We start from the raw sequence: 22,618 nt of genomic DNA on the forward strand, positions 1-22,618 counted from the left end.
GAACTCCAGTAAAGATGGTGCCATGGGCATTCAGTAGGGTTGGAGTCTAATCCGGAACCCACACCCACCCATTAGTCTTCATGGGAAAATCAACACCTGCACAGCCAGAATGGTGCCTCGCTCTCAGGGAGTTCTAAGTCCAGCCTGGCTGTCAAGAAAAAGCAATCTTTATACTGTATTTATTATGCTTGTGCTTTTTATGGAAAGAACTGGACAGAGAGAATTTATAAACTGTCTTCACACTATCATATTTACTTGGTTGTTACTTTTTAACTATTTTAATATATTATTCTACTTTTATATTAAACATTCTGAAAACAAAGTATTCCCTAATATTGGGACTATTTTAAGATTACCACTTATTCAAAATACAACCAACCGACTCCGCTCTTCAACACAGACTTTTAATCTATAAAGTCCATTTCCTTCATTGGTATAAAAACTGGGCTAATTCTTGATGTGATAAATAGGACCTATAAGTACTCTATTTATTTATTAATGTGTTAAAGCTTTTTAAAAAATATTGAGTAAACTTTACTGGTAACTGCTAAGTCAACATCTTCTTTTAGAACACAGGATATAGACATGTAAACCACCACTCAGCTATATAGTGGTAGGTATTTAACAGTTATTAAAATACATTTGTTCAGGTATTTGATAAATTTAAAACTGAACTAATGTAGCACTGTTCACCAGATAAGGTATGTACATGCAAAGAGTATTGTATAAAGACTTTTAAATATAAGTGGTATGTATGTGAACACACACACCAACCAAACTATAAATCTTTTCTTTTAAAACCAAGACTCTTCACAACTGTTTACAGTTAGGGAGAATTATTTTTGGTCCTACATCTCCCTTCTCAACTGGAAATAATCAATTAATCTAATTGGAATAAAGAAACATGACTTAACCGAAATATGGCACTGGTATCTTTGATCTCCTCAGTAAACAAGGTGTACGTTAGCTGGCACAACCGGACTGCGTGTGAACAATCCCACGCCATCACTCAGGACTGTCATTCTTAACATTTCCATGCTCAGGCACAGCACAGGGAACAGCCTGTGGCTAGAAGAACTTTCTTTCTCTAAGTATTTTAGCTCAAAAACATTTAAATACTTAAAACAAATTTCCAAGACATTCAGAAAATTAAGGAAGTATAGCAATATTTAAATGTTTCCCTTATAGCATAATGACCATTCACTGAAGATTTACCACGAACTACATGAGAACTGCACAGTGGAATACTATCTAACGCATGCGTATTTGTGAGGAAGATGGCTTGTTGGAGAACTTCCCTCCAAGAAGAGCTAAGGTTCAACCAAGCCTGAAAGGTTTTTCCTCAAGTCCCCAGAGTCAGAGATTCTGAAATGTCTCTGAGAAGCAAACCCACCCACTTTTCACAGATCATGTTGGTTGAGTCATCTCAAAATCAGAACCTGCCAATACCTCCTCCCATTCAGCCTGCAGCCCTAGTGTGGGTGTAACAGGAGAGTGCTAGAGACACACACTTCCCTTCCGGTCTGAGGAAGTGTAAAAATCACTATAAAAGCTTTGTTTTCCTTGTTGGGCCACTTAACTTTGAGTCTTCCCTATGGAGTTCCTTCGTTTGAATCAGCTTTCAAGCTATTCTTTAAGAGCATTGAGTCTGGAGCTCAACTCCCTGACTTTCGATCTGTCTCTGAAACAGCCTTTCTGTGTGACTTTTGTAAGAACTTACTGCGTCCTGTGGCTCAATTTATTAACTCATAAAATAAATATCTGATAGGATTCATAGGATCAGCTAATAAGTGAGAGACAAGGACTGCTAGCTTCTAATGTCTTTCTCAAAATCTGAGGGGAAAAATGCACCTAGTAGGAAATCAATCCCAGTGTTGTGAGGTTATAAATGTATCAGACTGCCACTCTGTGTCTGCTATTCTATATAAACTAAAGCCCCCAACAGTGAAGACTGAGCTGCTGAGTGATGCCCATGTTCCTCTGTTAGACTCAGACCCTTGCCAGCTGATCACACCCAAAGATCTGTCATTCACTAACAGCATACAACTGTATAATTTAAATACTATTTAAAGGATGGAGAGCAGGGAGGAAGATGAGCTGTCAGAAAAAAAAAATCCTTTCAAGTAAGAATATCTGAAGAGAAAGCAAAAGAACACTGTGACCAAGGTCTGCCTGCCACGGGCCACTGGGCCCAGTCCCCTCTCACAGAAAGAGCCACGCTTCCATAAGATGTGAGTTCTCAGGCCATGGGCTTTCCCAGAAATCGCTGCTCTCCATGCAGTGAGTGTGCTGCATCCCATTCCATTTCTTTCTTGACAACACAGAGCGGTCTCTCCTTGCACACAGCACACTATTAAATGTGTGCTCTTATTAACTCCTCTCGCTTATTTAGTCTTCCTCTTCCAAATGACAGCTTTAGCACATCATTCTAACTCCGTAACTCCTTCCCATTTGATACCCTACATTGCTGAGCTTTTGCTATTTGATGGAAGTTGTGCTGAATGCTTAAAACAAATGTATGCTGAAATCATACTGCATATCTACACATAAGCAAGTGTTCATATACTTTATTATGGACACAGTAGCTGAGGATAAAGCAGTTGATTTATGATGACACAGCCAGGAAGGAATTAATACACAGATTCTGGTCTGTACAACGTAAGTCCACTGCTCATCAGTACAGCACTAGTACTTTTAATTTGGTGAAGTCACTGGACAAGAAGAGTAGGGTACTGAAAATCCATTTGGAAGAAGCACTTGAATGGATAAAGTCAATTGATACTATCTTAAAGGGGCTCATATAATCTCTTAACTCTTAACAACTTTCTGGGTCTTAGATTTGGAAAAAAGTAGTTAACAAATCTCTTGTAATTCAAATCTTTGGATTTGACCTTGGAGAAGAATCAGGTGCTCTTAACTCCTGCACCTAACACATGCTGAGCAACAGGCAGAGGGATTACAATAGAAACACTCCCTTAAGAACTGTCTTCCAGTGTGAATTCCTTTCTCTCTCTCTTAGAGGCACTTGGAGGACCAACTATTGTTCCGATGAGAAACTACCAAAGATTGTAGAATGGCAGTGAAAACAGAACTAATCCTAAAAAAACATGAGTTTCTGTAACAAGGAATTCAAGGTCCCATTTTATTATATATATATTTTATATATATAAATTTATATATATATATATAAATTAACTATCCAAAGCTATAAAGTATCTGAAAAGATATAAAGATAGCAAGCAATACAAAGCTAATGAAGCCTGTGTCTTGTTCTGAGTTTGTACTATAGGACATTACATTGGTTCACGGTTAGTGGGCAGCGAATAAGTAAAATGGACCATCAGAGCCGTTAATTCATAAATTGTGTTTGGCAAGCACAATGTGTACATATTTCCTAGATAAAATGATAAAAGATAACATGTTACAAGGTATACACAGTAATGTGATCTGTTGAGATTTTATAACGCATAAAAACTTTCCAAGTTAAGAATTTAGAAGTTGACATAAACAAATCCTCTCTGTCGTAAGTAGAAGCACAAAGTAGGAAATCCTAGCCTGGGATGGATTAGTGTAAGGCTCCTGTTAGCTGACCAGGCAACGTTCAGTGAGAGCTAAAACTAAACACACACTCAAGGCCAGTGAATGAGTTTCTGCCTTTGAGAAGAATACCAAATGTAGCAGATGGTTAGACCTGCAATTCCCAAACTTAAATGTGCACCAGAATCTCTCAGAACCTCATAAAGATGCAGATTGTTCATTTTCCTGGATATAGGAATCTGCATTTCTGAATACTTCCAGTTGATGGCAATATCACGGGTCCCTGAATTCCATGCTGAAGCACAGGTTGCTCCCTTAAAAGCATACACATCTAAATGGGCTAACTTCTCTCAAGTGCATACAGTCACAAGTACACCCACATACAATCCAGAGACCAAATTATCCTTGACAAATCCCAAACTACTGATTTTCCTGTGGTCTGAAACGAATCACCTATTTCTTTAGTAGATCTCCTAGCAAGGCAAACGTGAATGGCATGAATGACAAAAGTAAACAAATTAATTATTCCAACTAATTTTTGTCAAATTCTTGCCAAATTTACATAACCTAATTTTCTTTGCATGTATAAAGTTTAATTTTTCTAAGGAATAGGAAATAACCTAGATTTATATATAAGTGCTATTTTAAAATTTCTACATAAGATATGTACAACAAATAATTCAAGTTCTAAGTAAAATATTATAGACTTGAAATTACTATTCAAAGGCAACCTGGATAATGCCTTTTTATTTCTTGTGCACAAGCTGTTTTTCTTAAATGTATGTTACATTCCTTTTGATTGAGAAATAGATTTGTTTTGTTTGTATAAAAATTTCCCATGACATACAGCTCTCCATTATAAGATATATATTAGTAACCTGCTAAATAGGTATTATTTATAGTCCCAAACTATTTGCAAACATTAAAGATAGATTATATATATTTGCAAAAAATATGAAAAGAATCATATGCTACAAATATTTAAGTATGAATATTATATGTACCAGGCACAGGTAACTATGTGCTCAGGTGAGCATGCACATGAATGTGTGTAGATGTGAGGACCAGAGGATTATCTCAGGTACAATTCCTTAGGTATTATCCACTTTTTAAAAGACAATGTCTCTTCCTAGTCCAGACTTACTAAGCAGCCTAGGTGAGTGGTCAGCAAGCCCGTGGGATGGTCCTGTCTCTACTGTCCCACTATTGAGACTGCAAGCACACATCACCACACTCAAGTTTATTGACATGGGTTCTGGGGAACTAGTTCAACCTTAGTGCTTGCAAAGTAAGTACTTTTTACTGACTGATTTATCTCCCCAGCCCTCAAGATATTTTTAAAGCAGGAATTTCTTAACAGTAAAGAGAACATTACTGAAATTCTGAGGACTTCACATGCTGCATCCGAATTCAGTTCTTCACCCACTGCTGGTTTGTTGTCTAGAGCTCACTCCTCCGTCACAGCTTCTCTTGTCCTTACAGAAGGCTGACAACCAGCAATGACATCAGCCCATTTCTGCAGCATCTACAATCCTGCCTCACCTTCCACCCTCTCCTCTTGTGAACACAGTCCTTTCTCTGGCTATGAAATCAGCTAGAACTTCTTAAGTGTGCTTAGTGTTTTCAACTCTTCCCAACTCTTCCCATGATTGGCACATGCCCAGAGGCTACCTATTTATCTACAGAAACATATCTATCTGGCTGATATCCAGGCAAAGATATATTCCAGAAGTTTGCTTCAACACAGTCCTATCATCGTTAACCACGATGATTTATGAGACTCCCACCATATACACAAAGCCATGTGAGGGACCCATGAGAAGAGGCGGTGAAGGTAAGGCAGCTAATTACAGTCCAAGCAGGATATGCAGAACGGCGCCATCGTCAGTGGGTCTGTGCAGAGGTCTCAGAACTAGAAACTGAAGCCAACTCCATGGCGACAGTGAGAAGACACCAAGCTCCAAAACAGAAAATCAGCGAGCATGCTGGCACAAAGGAAAAGTGAAAACTGCATAATTTCAAGGCACAAATAAGACAACATGCCGGAACATGAAAACAATATACTTGCAAGAGAGATGTTCAGTATAGATTGTGGGGGGCCTTAAATGCCCAGCCACACCTTGGGGACTTTGATTTACAAGTCACCACAGATGCAGAGTGTCAATGTAACAAAGAAAAAGCACATGGGTGAGTTCTAGTTGTGGGACCCTGAAACAAGTTTTCAAGTAACAAAACACCATGGATAACTTATTCATAGGCTCAACGGGGCATTTTGTTTTACTTATTGCAGAAACACCAGCCCCTGGAATCAGGATTTAGCGACAGCTGCTGAGACAATGAAATAACCTTCCTTTCTACACTTTACAGTATAACTGTACAGTATAACAGCCAAACAGTTGAAACACGTTTCCTAACTCTATTAGCAGACGAAGCATTAATAAATATAAATGATATTTCTTTAAAAGTCACTTGCCCTCTAACTGGATCACAACAATCGAAAAAGTAACATTATAGTAAGCACTAAAACCGTATCTTGATTTAAAAAACATAACTTCTCAGTATGCGCCTATTCACTAAAATCAACTAACGCCAGGCCTAGTCACACACGGGGTAATCCTGCACTTCAAGGGCTAAGGCGGTGTGACTGAACGCTTGAGGAAAGTGTGGGCTATGTAGTGAGTTTTACCGGGGTCCAGGGCAGCCTGTAGGTGAAGAAATGAAGGGAAAGGGGTTGGGGGGATGGCTCAGTGGTTAATGTGCTTGCCACACAAGCTAAGAACCTCATGTCGGATCCCCAGGACACACATAGAGAGGCGGCTGGGGCGGTGACGATATGGAATCCCTAAAGTTTGCTGGCTAGCCAGGCTAATCGGGTTAGTGAGCTCCAGGCTCAGAGAGGGATAATATCTCCAAAATTAGGGTAAAGACTGAGGAAGACTCCCAACACCAATTTCTGGCCTTCGTATACATGAGACTGCATGCATATGTGCACACACAGAGGAGCACATATCTTAAAGAAGGAACGTGGGAGGAAGGAGGGAGGAAATCAAAAGATAGAGTGGGAACTGGTGGAAATGGGAACAGGAAGGATCAGGTGGGGGCTAAGGATGGAGGGAAAGTGTACTGGGAAAGATGACTGGAATTGGGGGCCATTTTAGGGCTAAGGTAGAAACCTAATGCAATGGAAACTCCTTGGAATCTACAAGGATGACCCTAATGAAGAGTGTAGTAATGGGGGATATGGAGCCTGGACCAGCCAATTTGTGGGCCAGGTCCTCTGCATATATGTTACAGTTGTGGAACTTGGTGTTATGGTAGGACTAAGAGTGGGAGCAGCAGGGGGCTGTCTCTGACTCTTTTTGCCTGCTCTTGGGACCCTTTTCCTCCTGCTGGATTGCCTTGTCCAGCCTTGATATGAGGGTTTGTGCCTTGTCTTATTGTAACTTGTTATGCCATGTTCGGTAGATATCCCTGGGAGGCCTGCTCTTTTCTGAAGGGAAATGGAGGAGTAAAGCCAGGTGAGAGGGGAGGGACTGGAAAGAGAAGAGGGAGAGGAAACTGTGATCAGAATGCAATATATGGCAGAAGGATAGATAGATAGATAGATAGATAGATAGATAGATAGATAGATAGATAGATAGATAGATAAAGTCAAAAGGTTAACAATTAAATATACCAAAGAGCCATTTTTATTGGAGAGGGAAATTGTTTTGATCCTCCAGTGCAGAGAACTGAACTCCAGACTTTATGTATGCTAAGCAAGCAGTGGAGCCCTGTATTTTGACTTTAATCTAAGAGAACACTTTTTGTAATGTCCAGTATGGATTTTCCTACAGGGACTACTTCCTGTATGTATAAAACCAATTTACTGAATTAATTTCATGAAAATAATAACAACATCGACTGGTAACTCTGGCTGTTCTACTGTTCTATTGTTCTGACTATTCAGCATTACATTTGTTAGCACTTGCGAACACCGACATCATTCCCATGCAGACAAGGATACAGAGAACATTTTTATAAGTGATCTTCTTAAAAGAGCAAAGGGAGTATGTGGGGTGGCTTGGAGGGACGAAAGGGAAGGGAGTAACTTGCAATTATATTACAATCTCAAAAATTTATTCAAAAAGAATATAAAATTTATCACATAAAATATAATCTCGAAAAAGGCAAAGATGTTTTTAAAACAGAGAAACACAGCAAGTGACATTTAGAATTACCTTAGCACTTTCATTAACAATGTTCTAAAACCATGACAACCAATTATAACAATAAACAAATTTCCTTGGATATGGTATGAATGTAATTAATAGCATCATGAGCTACTTAGAGTCCACTACATTTGGACTTTCTTTTCCCCTCTAGTACTTCTCAGAAAATGTGGCTAATGTCCAAATAAACCTAATGTATTCAGCAGAATGATCTGCAGGTAGTTTCTAGTCTGGCACACACTACACACACACACACACACACACACACACACACACACACACACACACACACACACACACACCATATCCCAAATGAGCCCTTGCCTCTGTTCAGAGTGGACCCAAAACAAGAACTAGCTTTAGATTGTCTTTCACTATTAACTGTGTTCAACATTTGTGGTGGTTTGAAAGAAAATGTCAGTGTGGGTTGGGCTTTAAGGTCTCCTATGCTCAAGCTATGCCCAGTGTAGCACACAGTTTATTTCCTGTGTGAGGATCAAGATGTAGCACTCTCAGGTCCTACTTCAGCACCATGTCTACCTGGATCCTACCTTGCTTCTGGACATGAAAATAATGGACTAAACCTCTGAAACTGTAGGCCAGCGCCAAGTAAATGTTTCCCTTTATAAGAGTTGCTATAGTCATGATGTCTCTTCACAGCAATAGAAACCCTAATTAAGACAGCATCCAAAAAACAATTGCCTGTTATCTTCATATCAAAATGTTTCTGTGGGTAACAAAATACCCATAAAAATCACTTTATTTTTGCTAAATAGATCTTAAATTGCTGTTTCATTTTTGCCTTTCTTCTGGCTCCTTTTGCTAATCTTGATGTTTTGTTTGCCTAGTGCCATACACTGAGTTTTGTAAGGACTCTAACAAAAGGTGCAGATCTACACATTGTGTGCAGGGGCACAGTTCTATCCACTAACAAATGCACAGCTCTGCACACTATATCTACAGGCACAGGTCTGCACACTAGACTCAACCTGTAGGCCATTAGGAAAAATAAATCAGGCATTAGAGAACAATTCCAACAAAGCCAGATCCTGCCTTATACCCAGAAAACAAATGACTTTCAGTTAAACATAGCTTGTCATTTGTGGTTATAGAAAACAATAATTAAATTCTGTGCTCCAGGAAACAGGAAGTGCTGGATGAGCCAAATACATAAAAAGCTCAAACAGTGCCTGATCATTTGGAGTGTAAGTCAGCATTCCTTATGACATTCATCTCTTTTGTTACAAGAATGCAAAATGAACTGAATGCACTTCTATGTTTCAGGGGTAAAGTGAAATTTAAAAAAAAAAAAATTCTAAACACCACAGATTTTCCAATGGAGAGCCAGTCAGCCGCAGCCAGCATGAACATTCTGTAAAAACGAACAGGACAGACTCGTCCAGCTCAGTTCCTCTTCACATGAGTTTGCTGTGAAGCAGACCATAACGGAGGCAGCAGCAGTAAACTGAGCACAGCCTGCGAGGCTGTCTCTGGCTCTGTCCTCACTCCCCTCGTCTCCCACTGCCCCATCTCCGCTCCGACCTGTTTGATTCACCTTGCATGAGGCTCTTCACACACTGTTCACAACATGGCTCCTTTGAGTTTGAACTTCAACTAAGTAACTCCTGATGCCCCACTGCCTTTTACAGCTTAACTAAACAGCATGTCTGTTGAGAGAGTTCATTTAGTGACTTTCACTTCCAAAACTGTTTTCCACGATTCTCTTATGTAAGCAGAGATTATCTTCTTTCATGTCAAGGACCCTGATGGTTCAGATCCCTGGGAACTGGCAAAGTCTTCCTGCAGGGAAGGCTCATGGAGCAGTGAAACCTTCCTCTGGACCAAATGTGACAGTTTACAACAGATTGACCAGTGTGTACAAAAACTAGCAACTGTGGCTTCCTCCTCCTGGATGGCTGCAACTTGGAATGCTTCCTACAGAGACTTCCTAACTCCTCCTTCTGGTGCCACACATAATAAACACCCTGAGGTTCCAGGTCTTCGTGCATAGCTTGTCTTGCTCCACCAGAGAGAACACAGCCCACCCAACCGCAGACTTTCTGTACCTGTGTCTATTCTTTCTTCATCCCCTCACCACCCCATACTGATTTCCAGAGCCAACCCATTCAGGACACAGCTGCATCCCTTGGAGTTTGTATTCCCTATTATGTACTGTATTATTATCCAAGATGACGGAAAGCTCCTTAAGAGTCACACCTACTTAGCTACAGCCAATGGTGGAGTTATCGTGGGCATCGACTATCTTGAGGGTCAATGAATTAAGTAATTAACGAAAGGCTAATCACACCTCCTACTTACCCATCCCTCACTACTTTTAAAACAGTATAAATATTTTCAGCATTTTCTGAGAGTTAGAAAGAGGTGACTAGGACTGGCATTGGCAAATTTTCTTCTGACTGTGAGAAGCTACCTGAGAGAAAACCCTAAGGGAGCAGGGTTTGGTCCGGCTCATGTCAGGGCACACTGCCAATGATGGTGGGGGACACGATGGCAATGCAGGTGGCTGCTGCTTAAACAGTCTCAGCAGCCAAGAAGCCAGAATGGCACTAAGCAAAACCTCTCAAATCCCACCAATCACTCACCTACTTCTACTAGATTCTCAAAACAGTGATAGAAGATAGGGAGCAAGTATTTAAAGACACGAGACTGTAGGGCACATAAATCATTCAAATCAGAATATTCCACCTCTGTCCCCAAAAGATTCATGGCCATCTCATTACTAACAAATGCATTCAGTACAACTTCAAAGTCCTCAACAGTTTCAAAAGTCCAAAATCTCTTCGGAGACTCAAGACAAATTCTGAAATGTGAGTCCTTATAAAATCAAAGAGGTAACACACTTCCAACCTACAATGGTACAAAGAAAACACCCGTTTGTACAGGGAATGATGTGGGCATATCAGGGAATGGTCAGACCAAAGCAAGGCCAAACCTCAGAAGGGCAAACAGTAAGCCTAGAGCAGCATGTCTGACATCAAAGCTCAGGTGGAATCATCTGGGTATAGTGAGCATGGGTAGCCCCGCGCCCCTCCCCCCCCCCCCCCCCCCCCCCCGGGGCTAGCACCGTGCACACACTCTCTTGAGCTATCTCCATGCATTGCAGCAGTTCCTCAATAATCTTGGCACCTACAACAACATGGTGTCTTCACTGCGCCTTTGCCTTCAACTTCACAGTTTCGTGTCTGGCCCACCAAGCAGCTCGTTGCAGGCAGCCTGCCCTGGCTACAAACCACCACAGGAGCTCTCTAAAGCCTTGGTGCAAGCCTCCATGCATTGTGCATGCTAGTGACAGAAGTATCCTGTGAACAATGCCAAGTTCTGCCGCAAGCTCCAGATGTAGATGAACTACAAGAGGGACCACTTTCTATCGTAACTATAACCTTCTGTGTCAAGGTGGCAGAGCAAGAGACTACTTCCTTCATCGGGTACCATTCACGCCCCCTCTGCAGAGCACAGTGCCCAGTTTCTCTTTATGCCAGTCTTCTTAAGCAGAGCCTCCCCTTGTCTGCAGCTAGTCTGTGCACATGCCCCTTTCCTTGCTAGCATACATGTTTTTCACATCTTTCTGCTCTACTTTCTATTATCTCTCACTATAAATCTGGCAATAGACAATGCTACAGACTGAATGTTACATTGTCTTGAAATTTTCTTTACCGAACTCTCCCTTTCTTAGTCAGGGTTTCCATTGCTGCAATGAAACACCACGACCAACAAGCAAGGTGGGGAGGAAGAGGTTTATTTGGCTCACACTTCAGCATTGCTGTTCCTCACTGCAGGAAGTCAGGACAGGAACTCAAACAGGGCAGGATCCTGGAGGCAGGAACTGATACAGAGGCCACGGAGGGGAGCTGCTTACTGGCTTGCTTCCCGTGGCTTGTTCATCCCACCTTCTTATAGAACCCAGGACCAGCAGCCCAGGAATGGCACCACCCACCATGGGCTGGGCCCTTCCCCATTGAATGCTAATTGAGAAAATGCCTTACAGCTGGATCGCATGGAGGCATTTTCTCAGCTGAGGCTCCTTCCTCTCTGATGACTCTAGCTTGTGTCAAGTTGACACACAAAACCAACCAGTACAATCCTATTATTTCTGTATTCCACCAAGTGGCTTCGAGCAAAATTCTCAGTGGAACACGTGTGTCCCTTCTAAAACATTTGAACAGTTTTTACTGTCCACTCTTTCACCTTCAGTCCCCTGCACATCCACGGAAAAAAAAAATGCCTGTAAGCTGTTTACAGAATGCTAGTGCTTCACTGGGCCACGGATTCCTCCTTTCACCTTCCCCCTGAAATCCAGCTGCAAAAGCCTACAAGCTGCACAGTGTAGCTACCATCACAGCATCAACCCCACATCTCAGGGTTACTTTTCTTGTGGTTGCGACAGAATCCCTGCCACAAACCACCTGGAAAAGGACGGACTGGGCTTGTCCCCCTATCTGAGCGGTCACAGCTTATCAGTGCCGAAGGCATGGTGAGTGTAGGGCAGCTCCTGCTGGGAGTAGCAGGAACTTGAGCTTGTTACAGCTCTACAAATCAGAAAACAGCTTAGACCAGCGTGCAGCCAGACTATAACTCTCAAGCCTGTGGTCAGTGGCCTACTTGCTACCAGACCTCACCTCTTAGAGGTTCCACAGACCGCCAACGGGTTACCAAGTGTTCAAATACATCAATCAAGTATTTTGTGTCAATCAAGAATTTCACATTCAAACCCAAACAGGCCCCACTCATCAGCATCTACCTCCCAGAAGTACCTCTGAAGAGCTATTTCTCTGAAATTCAAGGCCCGGAAAAAAATAATTCAAATGATGGCCGTGAGATTGATACTGAAGTCCTAGAATTGTAATTCCAGTCACATGTGCATTCATATATATGTGGGGTAGGAAAGGTGTCTCTTAACAAGGAGGCTTCTCCATTTAACTTCCAGCCATTTCATACAGGAATTTGGTGTTTTCCATTATGTTACAGTTAGACGTTTGGGTCATCCCAAATGTATGTTGCAAAATTCTTCCCAGGCAATTAGCATAAACATACCCAATCTCTTCCTTCAGTTTAAATGGGAAACATTTCTCCTATTCACATCAATAAAACAATCCCCCATTGTGTGAGGAACAGCTCCACACCCACACTGCTCTGCCCTGCAGACTTCAGCGATGTGACGTCATCATTTTTATATGCTCTTTTCAAAGACAGATAAAGCTCGGGGGTGTAGAAAGTTATAACAGTCACCATTTTGTGCTTTTTCTGTAAAGTATGGGCTGAAAAACACAATGCCACAAGATAAATCTGCTTTCACAATGGAAGATAAATCTACATAAAACCAAATTAATCCCTTTCCAAGGGGGCTACTTCTTCCAGACTTAACTATAATCCTGTCAAACTTTAAAATTTCATACTGTTGTTTTTCTTTCATCTGTGATTGAGAAATATTAATTAACAAAAAGCATTTGGCATCAACCATCACCTACATTCACACACTGGTGACATGAACTTGTACAAATTAAAAGCCAGAAGATTTCTTTAATTGTAAAATAAAGGGGGGAATCATTGGGTGATTTTAAAGAAAAGCACTGTGTGTACAGAAAGCTACACAAAGTTGTTAGGTCAGGACAGTTAAAGAGGACAACATTCTGATGAGTATCTGTACTTTAACAATTCACAAAGCTAGAAGCCAGAGAGAGCTAAGCAGGGATGACAGCCCCTTCTAACATCCACCACAACTCTTTAAGGATATGCAAGCTTCAATTTTCGAAAAACTAGATCGACAACAGGAGGAAGCCTGAAAGCTGTCACTTTGCTGGGGAGGCAGTGGTTCTGGGGCACAGAACACTCACAACTGTAGCCTAAAACACTCTTGTGGGGCAAAGTCTCAGCAGAGAGGTCTAGACTGATAAAAAGAACTAGACCATGAGTAAATAAGAGGCCTGTGAAAGCCAGGGGCAGCAAGGATGGAGGTCCCAGGGAGAACATGGCTTCAGTGTCAATCCTGAAAACAGCTCTTAGAGGAGCATTATACCATTAAGCTAGAAACCATCCAACAAGCCTGAACTTCCCTTAAAAATAGATAAAGTTATCTGTCCTGAATACCATAGGATCTCAAAGAAGTATAAGAAATGAAGGAATAAAAAGCTAAATGACGTTCCCATAAGTAGAGATGTACACTGGGAAGACCTATCTACAAAACAGATCCAAAATAGCCTAGCATTTAATACACTAAATGAAATAATAAACAATCTGCCTTGGAATACTTAGAAACAACAGGGAAAAAATCCACTCATTGTAGAAATGAAGAGTAAAGTAGCAAATTAACAGATTTTCTTACGATTGGAAAGAATACAAAGTGGAAAGTGAGAAGATTCTAAACAAATAAAAACAAAGAGAAAGTAATAATTAATCATGCACATCCATCCAAAATGGAGTAACCTCTGAAGAGGAAAATTAAAGTAACAGAAAATACTAAGAATATGGATAACACAAGAATTATTAAATAAAAAGGGTTAAAATTATAAAATAAAAAAGCACTTTATGTACCTCAGAATACCCACCAGAAGTAGCCACTATGAACTAATCTTTAACAAAACAGTTGGGCTCATGGTTCTCAACCTGTGGGTCACCACCCCTCTGGGGTCCAATGACCCTTCACAAGGATCACATATCAGATATTCTGCATATCAGATATTTACATCATGATTCTTAACAGTAGCAAAATTACGAGTATGAAGTAACAACAAAATAATTTTATGGTTGGGGGGGTCACCACAACATGAGGATCTGTATTAAAAGGTCACACACAGCATTAGGAAAGTTGAGAACCACTGGCCTAGAGAAATGGACAGGATGGAGATGCTTCAATCACAGTATCAAGAGAATGAAGGATCTTAGGGAAAGAGGAAATAGCAACATTATGTTTGAAAGATTTGTGGGCTTTGTCAAGGAAGATACTTTTATACCACAAAAATTTATGACAGCTAATCCTACTCAGTCCTTGAATACTTACATTTAATTCATTTTTTAGCACTTCCTTGAGAAGATGCCCTACAGATTCTTCATCTTTTGTCTTCACAACCACACAAATCTCTTGTGAAATTTTCTCTGAAATTGAAAATAGAAAAATGTTTAAACTTTACCATTCAAAGAAAGCATAGAACAAAGCCTTATTATCCAAAAACATGTGCTTGCTTGACTTTCATCAACCTTGAGTAAGGTGAGGGAGAGTCTAGCTCCAGGCCAGGGAGAGTAACCTGAGCTATGTGCTAAGACATCCTAGATGCCGTGTACCAGACAGGCCAATGCATCCAGACATTCAACACTGTAGTAAACATCCATCAAGCAAACATGAGAAGTGGGAGATCTTGCTTTACATTTTACAGGGAGTAACCAGGAGTGACAAATATTTATGTGACCACTGCCGTCCTCCCTTGCTCATAAGGAGTCTCCCAGATTCTCAGATATTCCCACTTATAGGGAGTTGTTTCCTTTAAGTCATGCCCAGATTTTCCTTGGCATGCATCTAGACCGTCAATTCAATACAGCCCAGTTACTGTTCAGATTCTTACCACAGCAAATAAAAACAGTTAAATTTTCCTCCAACTTGTTTGGTTGAGATAGCTTAAAAGTTAAAATATAAACCATGTGACACGGTGGCATTCACCTCTGAACTCTCTGTGCATCCTCCTAAGATATGCAATCCTGCTCCACAGCAATCTGAGGTGCTGAGGAACATCACTCCAGCTGTCAAGAACCATGTCTTGAACTAAGACAAAATTTGAAATAGTATTTCCCAATCAAAACTGGATGGGTCAGCATTTAACCTTGCTGCATCATACATGGTGGCTTACGTAATATGTCTTCTACATAAACTAATCAATTGATAATCTTTTCAAGCAAAGCTAGATAGGACAGTTAAAATAAGATCACTGGCTAATAATACTCTTGTTACTAATTCCCATCTTATCAACAATCCTGTTTGTTCACAAAGCTATAGTAAGGTAGAGAACATGGTGACCACAGAGGAAAGAAATATTATGAATATGTATAGTGAAGTCAGAAGCCCTCATTGCAGAGAAGAGGACTAACATTCATAAGATCCCAGTGTTCTCAGTAGTAGAATAGGGACACAAATCCAAACGACTACATTTACAGACTATAGCTACCTTAGAGGGAAAGGCATGGAACACTTAGTGAGCCTTCAAGCATCTCATATTCCTCCATTGTCACTATCCCAGTTAATGCGTCAATGTAAGCATGTATTATTATCTAAGTTATAATTCCTGTTTTCACTCCACCATATGTAAATACAAGTCTTCATAAAGACCACGCCTTCCTAGAGTGATACCACATTTGTAATAGTTGCTATAAAAAGCTGTTCACACACTGTTTGCTCAGACCCTTTAGTCAAGAAGACTAAGCATATGTAAACAAAGTAATTCCAATGAAATGAGATTGAGAGAATCCCTCTTGTGAATATTGAACTGCCATACCAAGCTATACTACCTTTACATCACCTCATCTCTCGGGGATCTGTTTGCTTACTTGCTAAGGATCTATAATTCCCAAAAGTCTATAGATACACAACCCTTATAAAATCCAGTCTGATGAAGAATGGAGATAAAGGAGCCAGCCAGTAAGTGCTGTGGAACATCACCCAGTTACGAAACACGGACTGCTGACAAAAAAGATGATTCTGTACAATTAAATGAGATTAGAATTTACCCTGGAAAGTTGAATAGGTTTTGCTTACGAGTGGAAGCAAGGAATTTGAAGAAATTCACAGAAATAAAAATGCAAATAGCCGGGCGGTGGTGGTGCACGCCTTTAATCCCAGCACTCGGGAGGCAGAGCCAGGGGGATCTCTGTGAGTTTGAGGCCAGCCTGGGCTACCAAGTGAGTTCCAGGAAAGGCGCAAAGCTACATAGAGAAACCCTGTCTTGAAAAAAAACAAAAAACAAAAAAATGCAAATAAGATAAAATAGGTTGATGTAAGAAAAGGACCCATAAGCATAATGTGATCAATAGGCAGCAAAATTACTAGGAGATCTTTAGCAGGAAAGGCTAAGGCAGGATATCCAGTGAGGCCAAGGTCATGCGATCCCTCCCAAAAGACTCTGCTGACAAGGTAACCATCCTCCAACCAGAGTCTTTTGAAATGAAGTCAACACAATCGATATACATAAACTTAAACAAGGAAGGAAACATGGCTCTCCAGCATCCTTGCAAATGCCTAGAAACATTTCTAAATGTTTCTAATGCCCAAAATGTTGAATGTATGACTACAAAGTGACCTGCCAAGTCAACAATCAGTGTGTCGGCACTACGATCATTTTTGACATTGATAAACTACAGATAATTAAGAACTGTTTCAAGTAAAAAAGTAACAAGTAACATATAAATCGTTCCTTCTTTGTTTTATTATATATTCCTATGCAAGTACACCCCTCTGCTCAGTGTAAATCCCTAGTAACAAAACTAAAGCCGGCTGTCTTCCACCACTTTAAAACAAAAGTCTACTAAAAAATAAATTTTAATTACATTTGGCATTTATTTTAGACAGTATTTCAGATATTTTAAGTATAGAACTTTTACTCAGGAATCTTTCATTGCCATGTAAATTTTCCATTCAGTTTCGGTAATGCGGAGTTTTTAAAGAAATAACAATATTAAAATACCAAGTCTTTCAATGATCACGAGTCAGTCCCGAATCTCCTGATATCTTCCTTAATTATTCCTAACAGTGGTTTATAGCATCTAGCACAGCATCATTTTACAGTTTGTTTTCAATTCTTCATTGGTAATACTATCAGTTGACACTCTAATTTTATTTTCTATTTCAGTGCAAAATTATTTTTATGTAGATCTTACAGTAATTTTGTTAAGTGTATTTATAACCTCTAGTCTTCTTTGCATACATATAAACATAGGATGATTAAAGTATTTTCTCCTTGCCAAACTATAATTGTGTCTAAGAATTTTTTAACAAAATTTTATATTCCCATTAAGTCCTATCATATTTATAATAAATAGTTAAATTATTTAAAGATAAGAAGTGTTTTTATCTACTTTCCAGAAAATTGTATAGGACCGTTATCATTTATGTAATTTTTAGAGCTCATGAGTAGATTTGTTGTTTTAAATTACGAGTGTTCATAAGCTCTATTCTGTATCAGTTTAATACATTGTATTTGTCTAAAACTGTGTTCATCTAGATTCTTATGACTGTTAACAAAGAGTGTTAGTGATTTCAATGCTCACAGGAACTTAATGTTCTGTTTTCATTTGGTGATAATTACTCAAGCTTTTACTATTTTACTTGCCAAAGGACTAACCATTGTATTAGCATTTTCTCAGAAAAAAAATATTTAGTATTAGAGTGCTGTGTAACAATATAAATGCATACACCTAATTTATCACCCACTTAACACACAGTTATTTGGATGGGAAGTGAAGGACTCATATGGGAATAATAAAGTAAATGAAGCAAAAAATTATCATGTCATGGATCTGTGAAACCAGGTAAAAGCACAGGAGTTATCTGTGAGGTTCTTGAACCTTTAAACTTGAAAACATTTTAGAATAAAAAGTGTCCTCATCTTATAAAACAAATAAGATACAAAAAAACACATAAAATATATTAAGAGTAAAAGAAATTGAAATTCCCATCCCTACCCATTAAAGATCATGCGAGCAAAACCTAAGTGAGGATGATTTGGATTTGAGGTCAAGAAACAGCGACAATATGGTACTTTTTGTGTGGTCGGCTCCTCTAACAAAGTTCCCACCCTTTGTAGACCACACAGTGGTCTGACACACCAACTACTTCTTGTACTTTCTATGGACCACATGTATATATCCTCTATTCAAAATGGCAATTTCTCAATCTTTTCTTACCCCAAGAGCAGACTAATAAAAATCTTCAATTATCTCTCCTAACTCAATTCCTCTGTCTGGCTGAATATTAGAAGTTACTAATAGCCAGCCCTCTTTCCTACCTTCAAACTCTTCAAATACACAGATTTCCTAACGACTCAAGTTTCTAGCCTGAATTTTGTGAAGTTCCAAAAGTGACCCAACATGCAGCCAGACTGAATCTCTGCTTAGCTGACACTAACTTTGTATAATTTGAGAATTATAAAAGCTTCCCCTCTTTAAAAAATATGCAAATTGCCTCCCATAGCTAATTAGCCCCTCCAGCAGTGTGACTCTGCTGAGGTAATATTTCAGTTTTCTTTAATCTTCGTGGATAGGGTGGCAACTAGAGAAAGAAGAGTTTAGAAAGACACGGTGAGCCACCCATGTACTGAGTCTTCGTACTTCTTATATTAAACAGTGAAAGAAAACTAACCCCAAAATGCCAGCACTTTATCTGCAAGTCTCACCAAGGTTTACAGTTTAGCAGTTTTCCCAATACTCTAAAGATGGCATATGAAAATGACAACACGTTTAATAATTATAGATATCAGGAACTGGACAAGAATTTAATAACGAAGTTTTATAAAAATTCAATTAAATATCTGAGATGCTTCTGGAAGTCATTAGGTCATACCCTGGTAGTGTGTTCAAGTCTGAACTGAGAAAAGATAATTTTTAAGAAAAGTCAAACAAATGTTCTTCTACTGAGCTACATCTCCGACCCCATTTTATAATGTCTACATAGAGTCTGAATGTAAAAATTATGATAATAAATGAAAGTATACATAAAAAGATTTATCTCACTATTGAAATGTTGACATTATTAGCACTGACTTCCCAAGATGATAAAGTATGCATCATTAAATCAAACCAGTGAATAATTATGGGCCATTCTAGTTCTAGTAACCCCTTTTCTCAGAACTGAGTCACAATGAAACACGGAGATGGCTGAGTAGGTAGACCACACACTCGAAAAGCAAGAGGGCCTGAGTCTGAATTCCCAACACCCACATAAAAATCCAGGAATGGAAGAGCAGGAACAAGACAATCACTGAGGCTTGCCTGACTCCAGCTTTAGTGAAAGACCCTATGTCAAAAGAAGAAGGCAAAGCACGATAAAGCAGGACAGTGTAGGACATTTTCTGGCCTCTATGCATGCAGAGACAGAGGTATACACATGTACACATACACACACACACACACATACACACATGCGCACACACGTGCACATGCGCACACGCACGCACACGTATACACAAACCACACATACACATCTCTCACACACATACCCACCACACACATATACATACCTACCACACACACACACACACACACACACACACACACACACACACATCTATATATATACACCACACACATAAATACACACATGCACACACAACACACACATTTTAACTTTTTTTCTGCATGAAAGTCTCTGACTTCTGGCCTGTGTGCATGCATGGGCACAGGCATACACAGACACACACAGAGACACAGACACACACACATATACACACACACACACACACACACACACACACATATCGTTAAATTATGTAAGGATGTATCTAATATATGAAAACTAATTAATACAATTAAAATGCCATGATTCACACTCTTTCCAGAACAGGTACAAAGTCAGTGTCAGAGGTTGTTAGGAAGAACCTCTAACCACCTTTGCCTTCTCTTGTCTTAGGGAAAATAAAACTCTAAATTCGATCAAGCTGCAGAATCCAATTGTCATATTATCAAAGACAAAGAAACACACAGCACTGAACCACACATGACTAGACTAGGATCAATAGTCAGATCACCTACAGGCCAAAACAAAAGATAAAACTTAAAAAAAAAAAAGCACATAAGGATACATTAAATAAACTTAAAATGTCTTTTGTTTTAAAAACAACACACAAAATATGATAAGAAAACTGGGCATGATAGTACATGATGATAATTTCAACTCTTGGAAAGCTGAGTGCCATGGATTCAAGGATGCCTGGGCTACAAACACAGCAAGTATCAGTTCAGTCACAGCTACTGGCAAGAAGCCATCTCAAACATCAACTGTGATAAGAGGAGGCAGGCACAGAGGCACCTGCCTGCATTCTCAGCACTTGGGCGTCCCAGACTAAAGAATTACAAGCTCAAGGCTACGAAATGAGAGCATTCATGTACACACAGATACATTGAAGGGGGTAGTGAAGAAATTACCATAAATTTGGGTGACTTCTACGTTTGAATAAGGCACGGGTCTGGACTGTAAAGATCTGGGGGAAACGATAACCCGAATATGCATCCGTCCTTTTACCCACACTGCTTCTCCTCATTTAGAAAGTATCTTGGGCTGGGGAGACAGCTTAGTCAGCAAAGCATTTATCACAGAGAATGACAACTTCTAGAACCCACACCAAACAGCCCTGGCGAGGGAGGAAGGGAGAGAGAGGGGAGTGGGTCCATGGAACTCACTGGCTAGCAAGTCTTGTCAATCAGTGAGCTACTCTCCCTGAAAAAGTACAGTGGAGAGCATTTGAGGAAGCACTAAATGTTGACTTCCGGACTACACAGCAAGCTATTCTTCAATGTGGATATATTTTTGTCAGTTCTAAAATTATTGTTTGACGCCTTGTATTTCTACTATCTGAGATTGTTGCCATATTTCAAGAGCATTGGTTAGTGTAGCACCTCCGTGTTTTCCTGGAAACAATCCTGTCAGTGGTGGCCATGACAACAACAGCGACTCGGGGAGGGCAGACTGAATAATCGCAGAGGGTTCATTCCCACTGATTAGGAGTTGTAGTGGCTTTGGAACGTAGGTGCACACTGTTACTGTTTCTTCTTCCTCTCCTCTTCTGGACAGGAGCAGCGTCAATGGAAATGTGAAGGAGTATGGCAAGGTCTCATTTTTCCAGGACAATGTTGAAAAGGGAGAAGGGATGGAAGAGACATAGTGGTGGAACAGTATGGACCATTCATAAACTCAGTTCCCAGGTGTACCTGTGAGCTGTACACAAATTGATTTGACACAAAATATCGTGCTGCAGACTCTTAAAGGGGGTATGAGTGATAAACAAGGTGGTTGACAGGTCACAGAGCAGAACCACAGGAGACTGATCCAAACAAAACCAGAGGAGCGTTGAGAAATGCAACGGACACTGGAAACACAACTCGAGATAGCTACAACCGGAACCATCAGGAACTGTGTGAATTTACTACTGAAACACAAACAATTTGAATAGGACCCAAAATTTTACAACAGACTATAACAGGATAGTATTATCTTATATTCAGAATATTAATACAAACAATGGTGCTTGGTATCCAGAAAACTGTGCAAGTCTGAACTCCCAGGGAAAAGAGTCAGTATAGGTCATTTTGCTAGGCTCACACACACATGGTGGGATTACCTGTCAAATATCTTAAAATACCAATTCAGGAAGTGCTACACGAGTCAGTGCTTTTGAAACATGATGGGATGTTACACGTGATACTCTTTCAGGAAGGTGAAATTCAAGCAATATTCCAACACAAATCTCTCACGAGCAAAAAGATTTATAGTCAATAAATTCAAAAGGTTATGAAGGAAGACCAAATTTAATTTGCCATCCCCATCTTTTTTCCCTTCAGATAAATAAAGTGAAACACCAGCAACATTTGGTTAGTTCTAGAGGCAAGAGACTCCAGGGCTACATTGTCAATTTCTGTGATGCTTCAAGTTTATTCCAGCAGGCCTCCTTTTCTACTAGGTTAGCCTCTCATGTCAAAGCTTTGGAGTTTACAGGTAAATAAGTTTACCTATGTTTAATCCACAGGTAGTTATTTCTGAAAGATATTTGGTACCCGAAGCACTAATCCATTCAAAGTAAGGGCAGCATCTTCCATCTCCTGTTGAGCTCTAGGAATCAGAACTTAATAGGTTCTGCTTTCTGTCCCTCAAAGATTAAGAG

The 22,618-nt window shown here is 39.9% G+C and overlaps 1 protein-coding gene across 3 annotated transcripts in view; it reads right to left on the reverse strand.

Moving 5' to 3' along the window:
- Crppa (CDP-L-ribitol pyrophosphorylase A) overlaps nt 1-22,618 on the reverse strand; it is a 298,812-nt gene that overhangs the window by 137,139 nt on the left and 139,055 nt on the right. For all 3 annotated transcript variants that reach the window (XM_016002468.3, XM_006983945.4, XM_076550761.1), the window contains one exon: nt 14,764-14,858. In XM_016002468.3, the coding sequence (XP_015857954.1) occupies nt 14,764-14,858 (95 nt within the window). The remainder of the gene's footprint in view (nt 1-14,763; nt 14,859-22,618) is intronic.

This window comes from Peromyscus maniculatus, chromosome 14 (genome assembly GCF_049852395.1).
Source record: "Peromyscus maniculatus bairdii isolate BWxNUB_F1_BW_parent chromosome 14, HU_Pman_BW_mat_3.1, whole genome shotgun sequence".
NCBI lineage: Eukaryota > Metazoa > Chordata > Mammalia > Rodentia > Cricetidae > Peromyscus > Peromyscus maniculatus.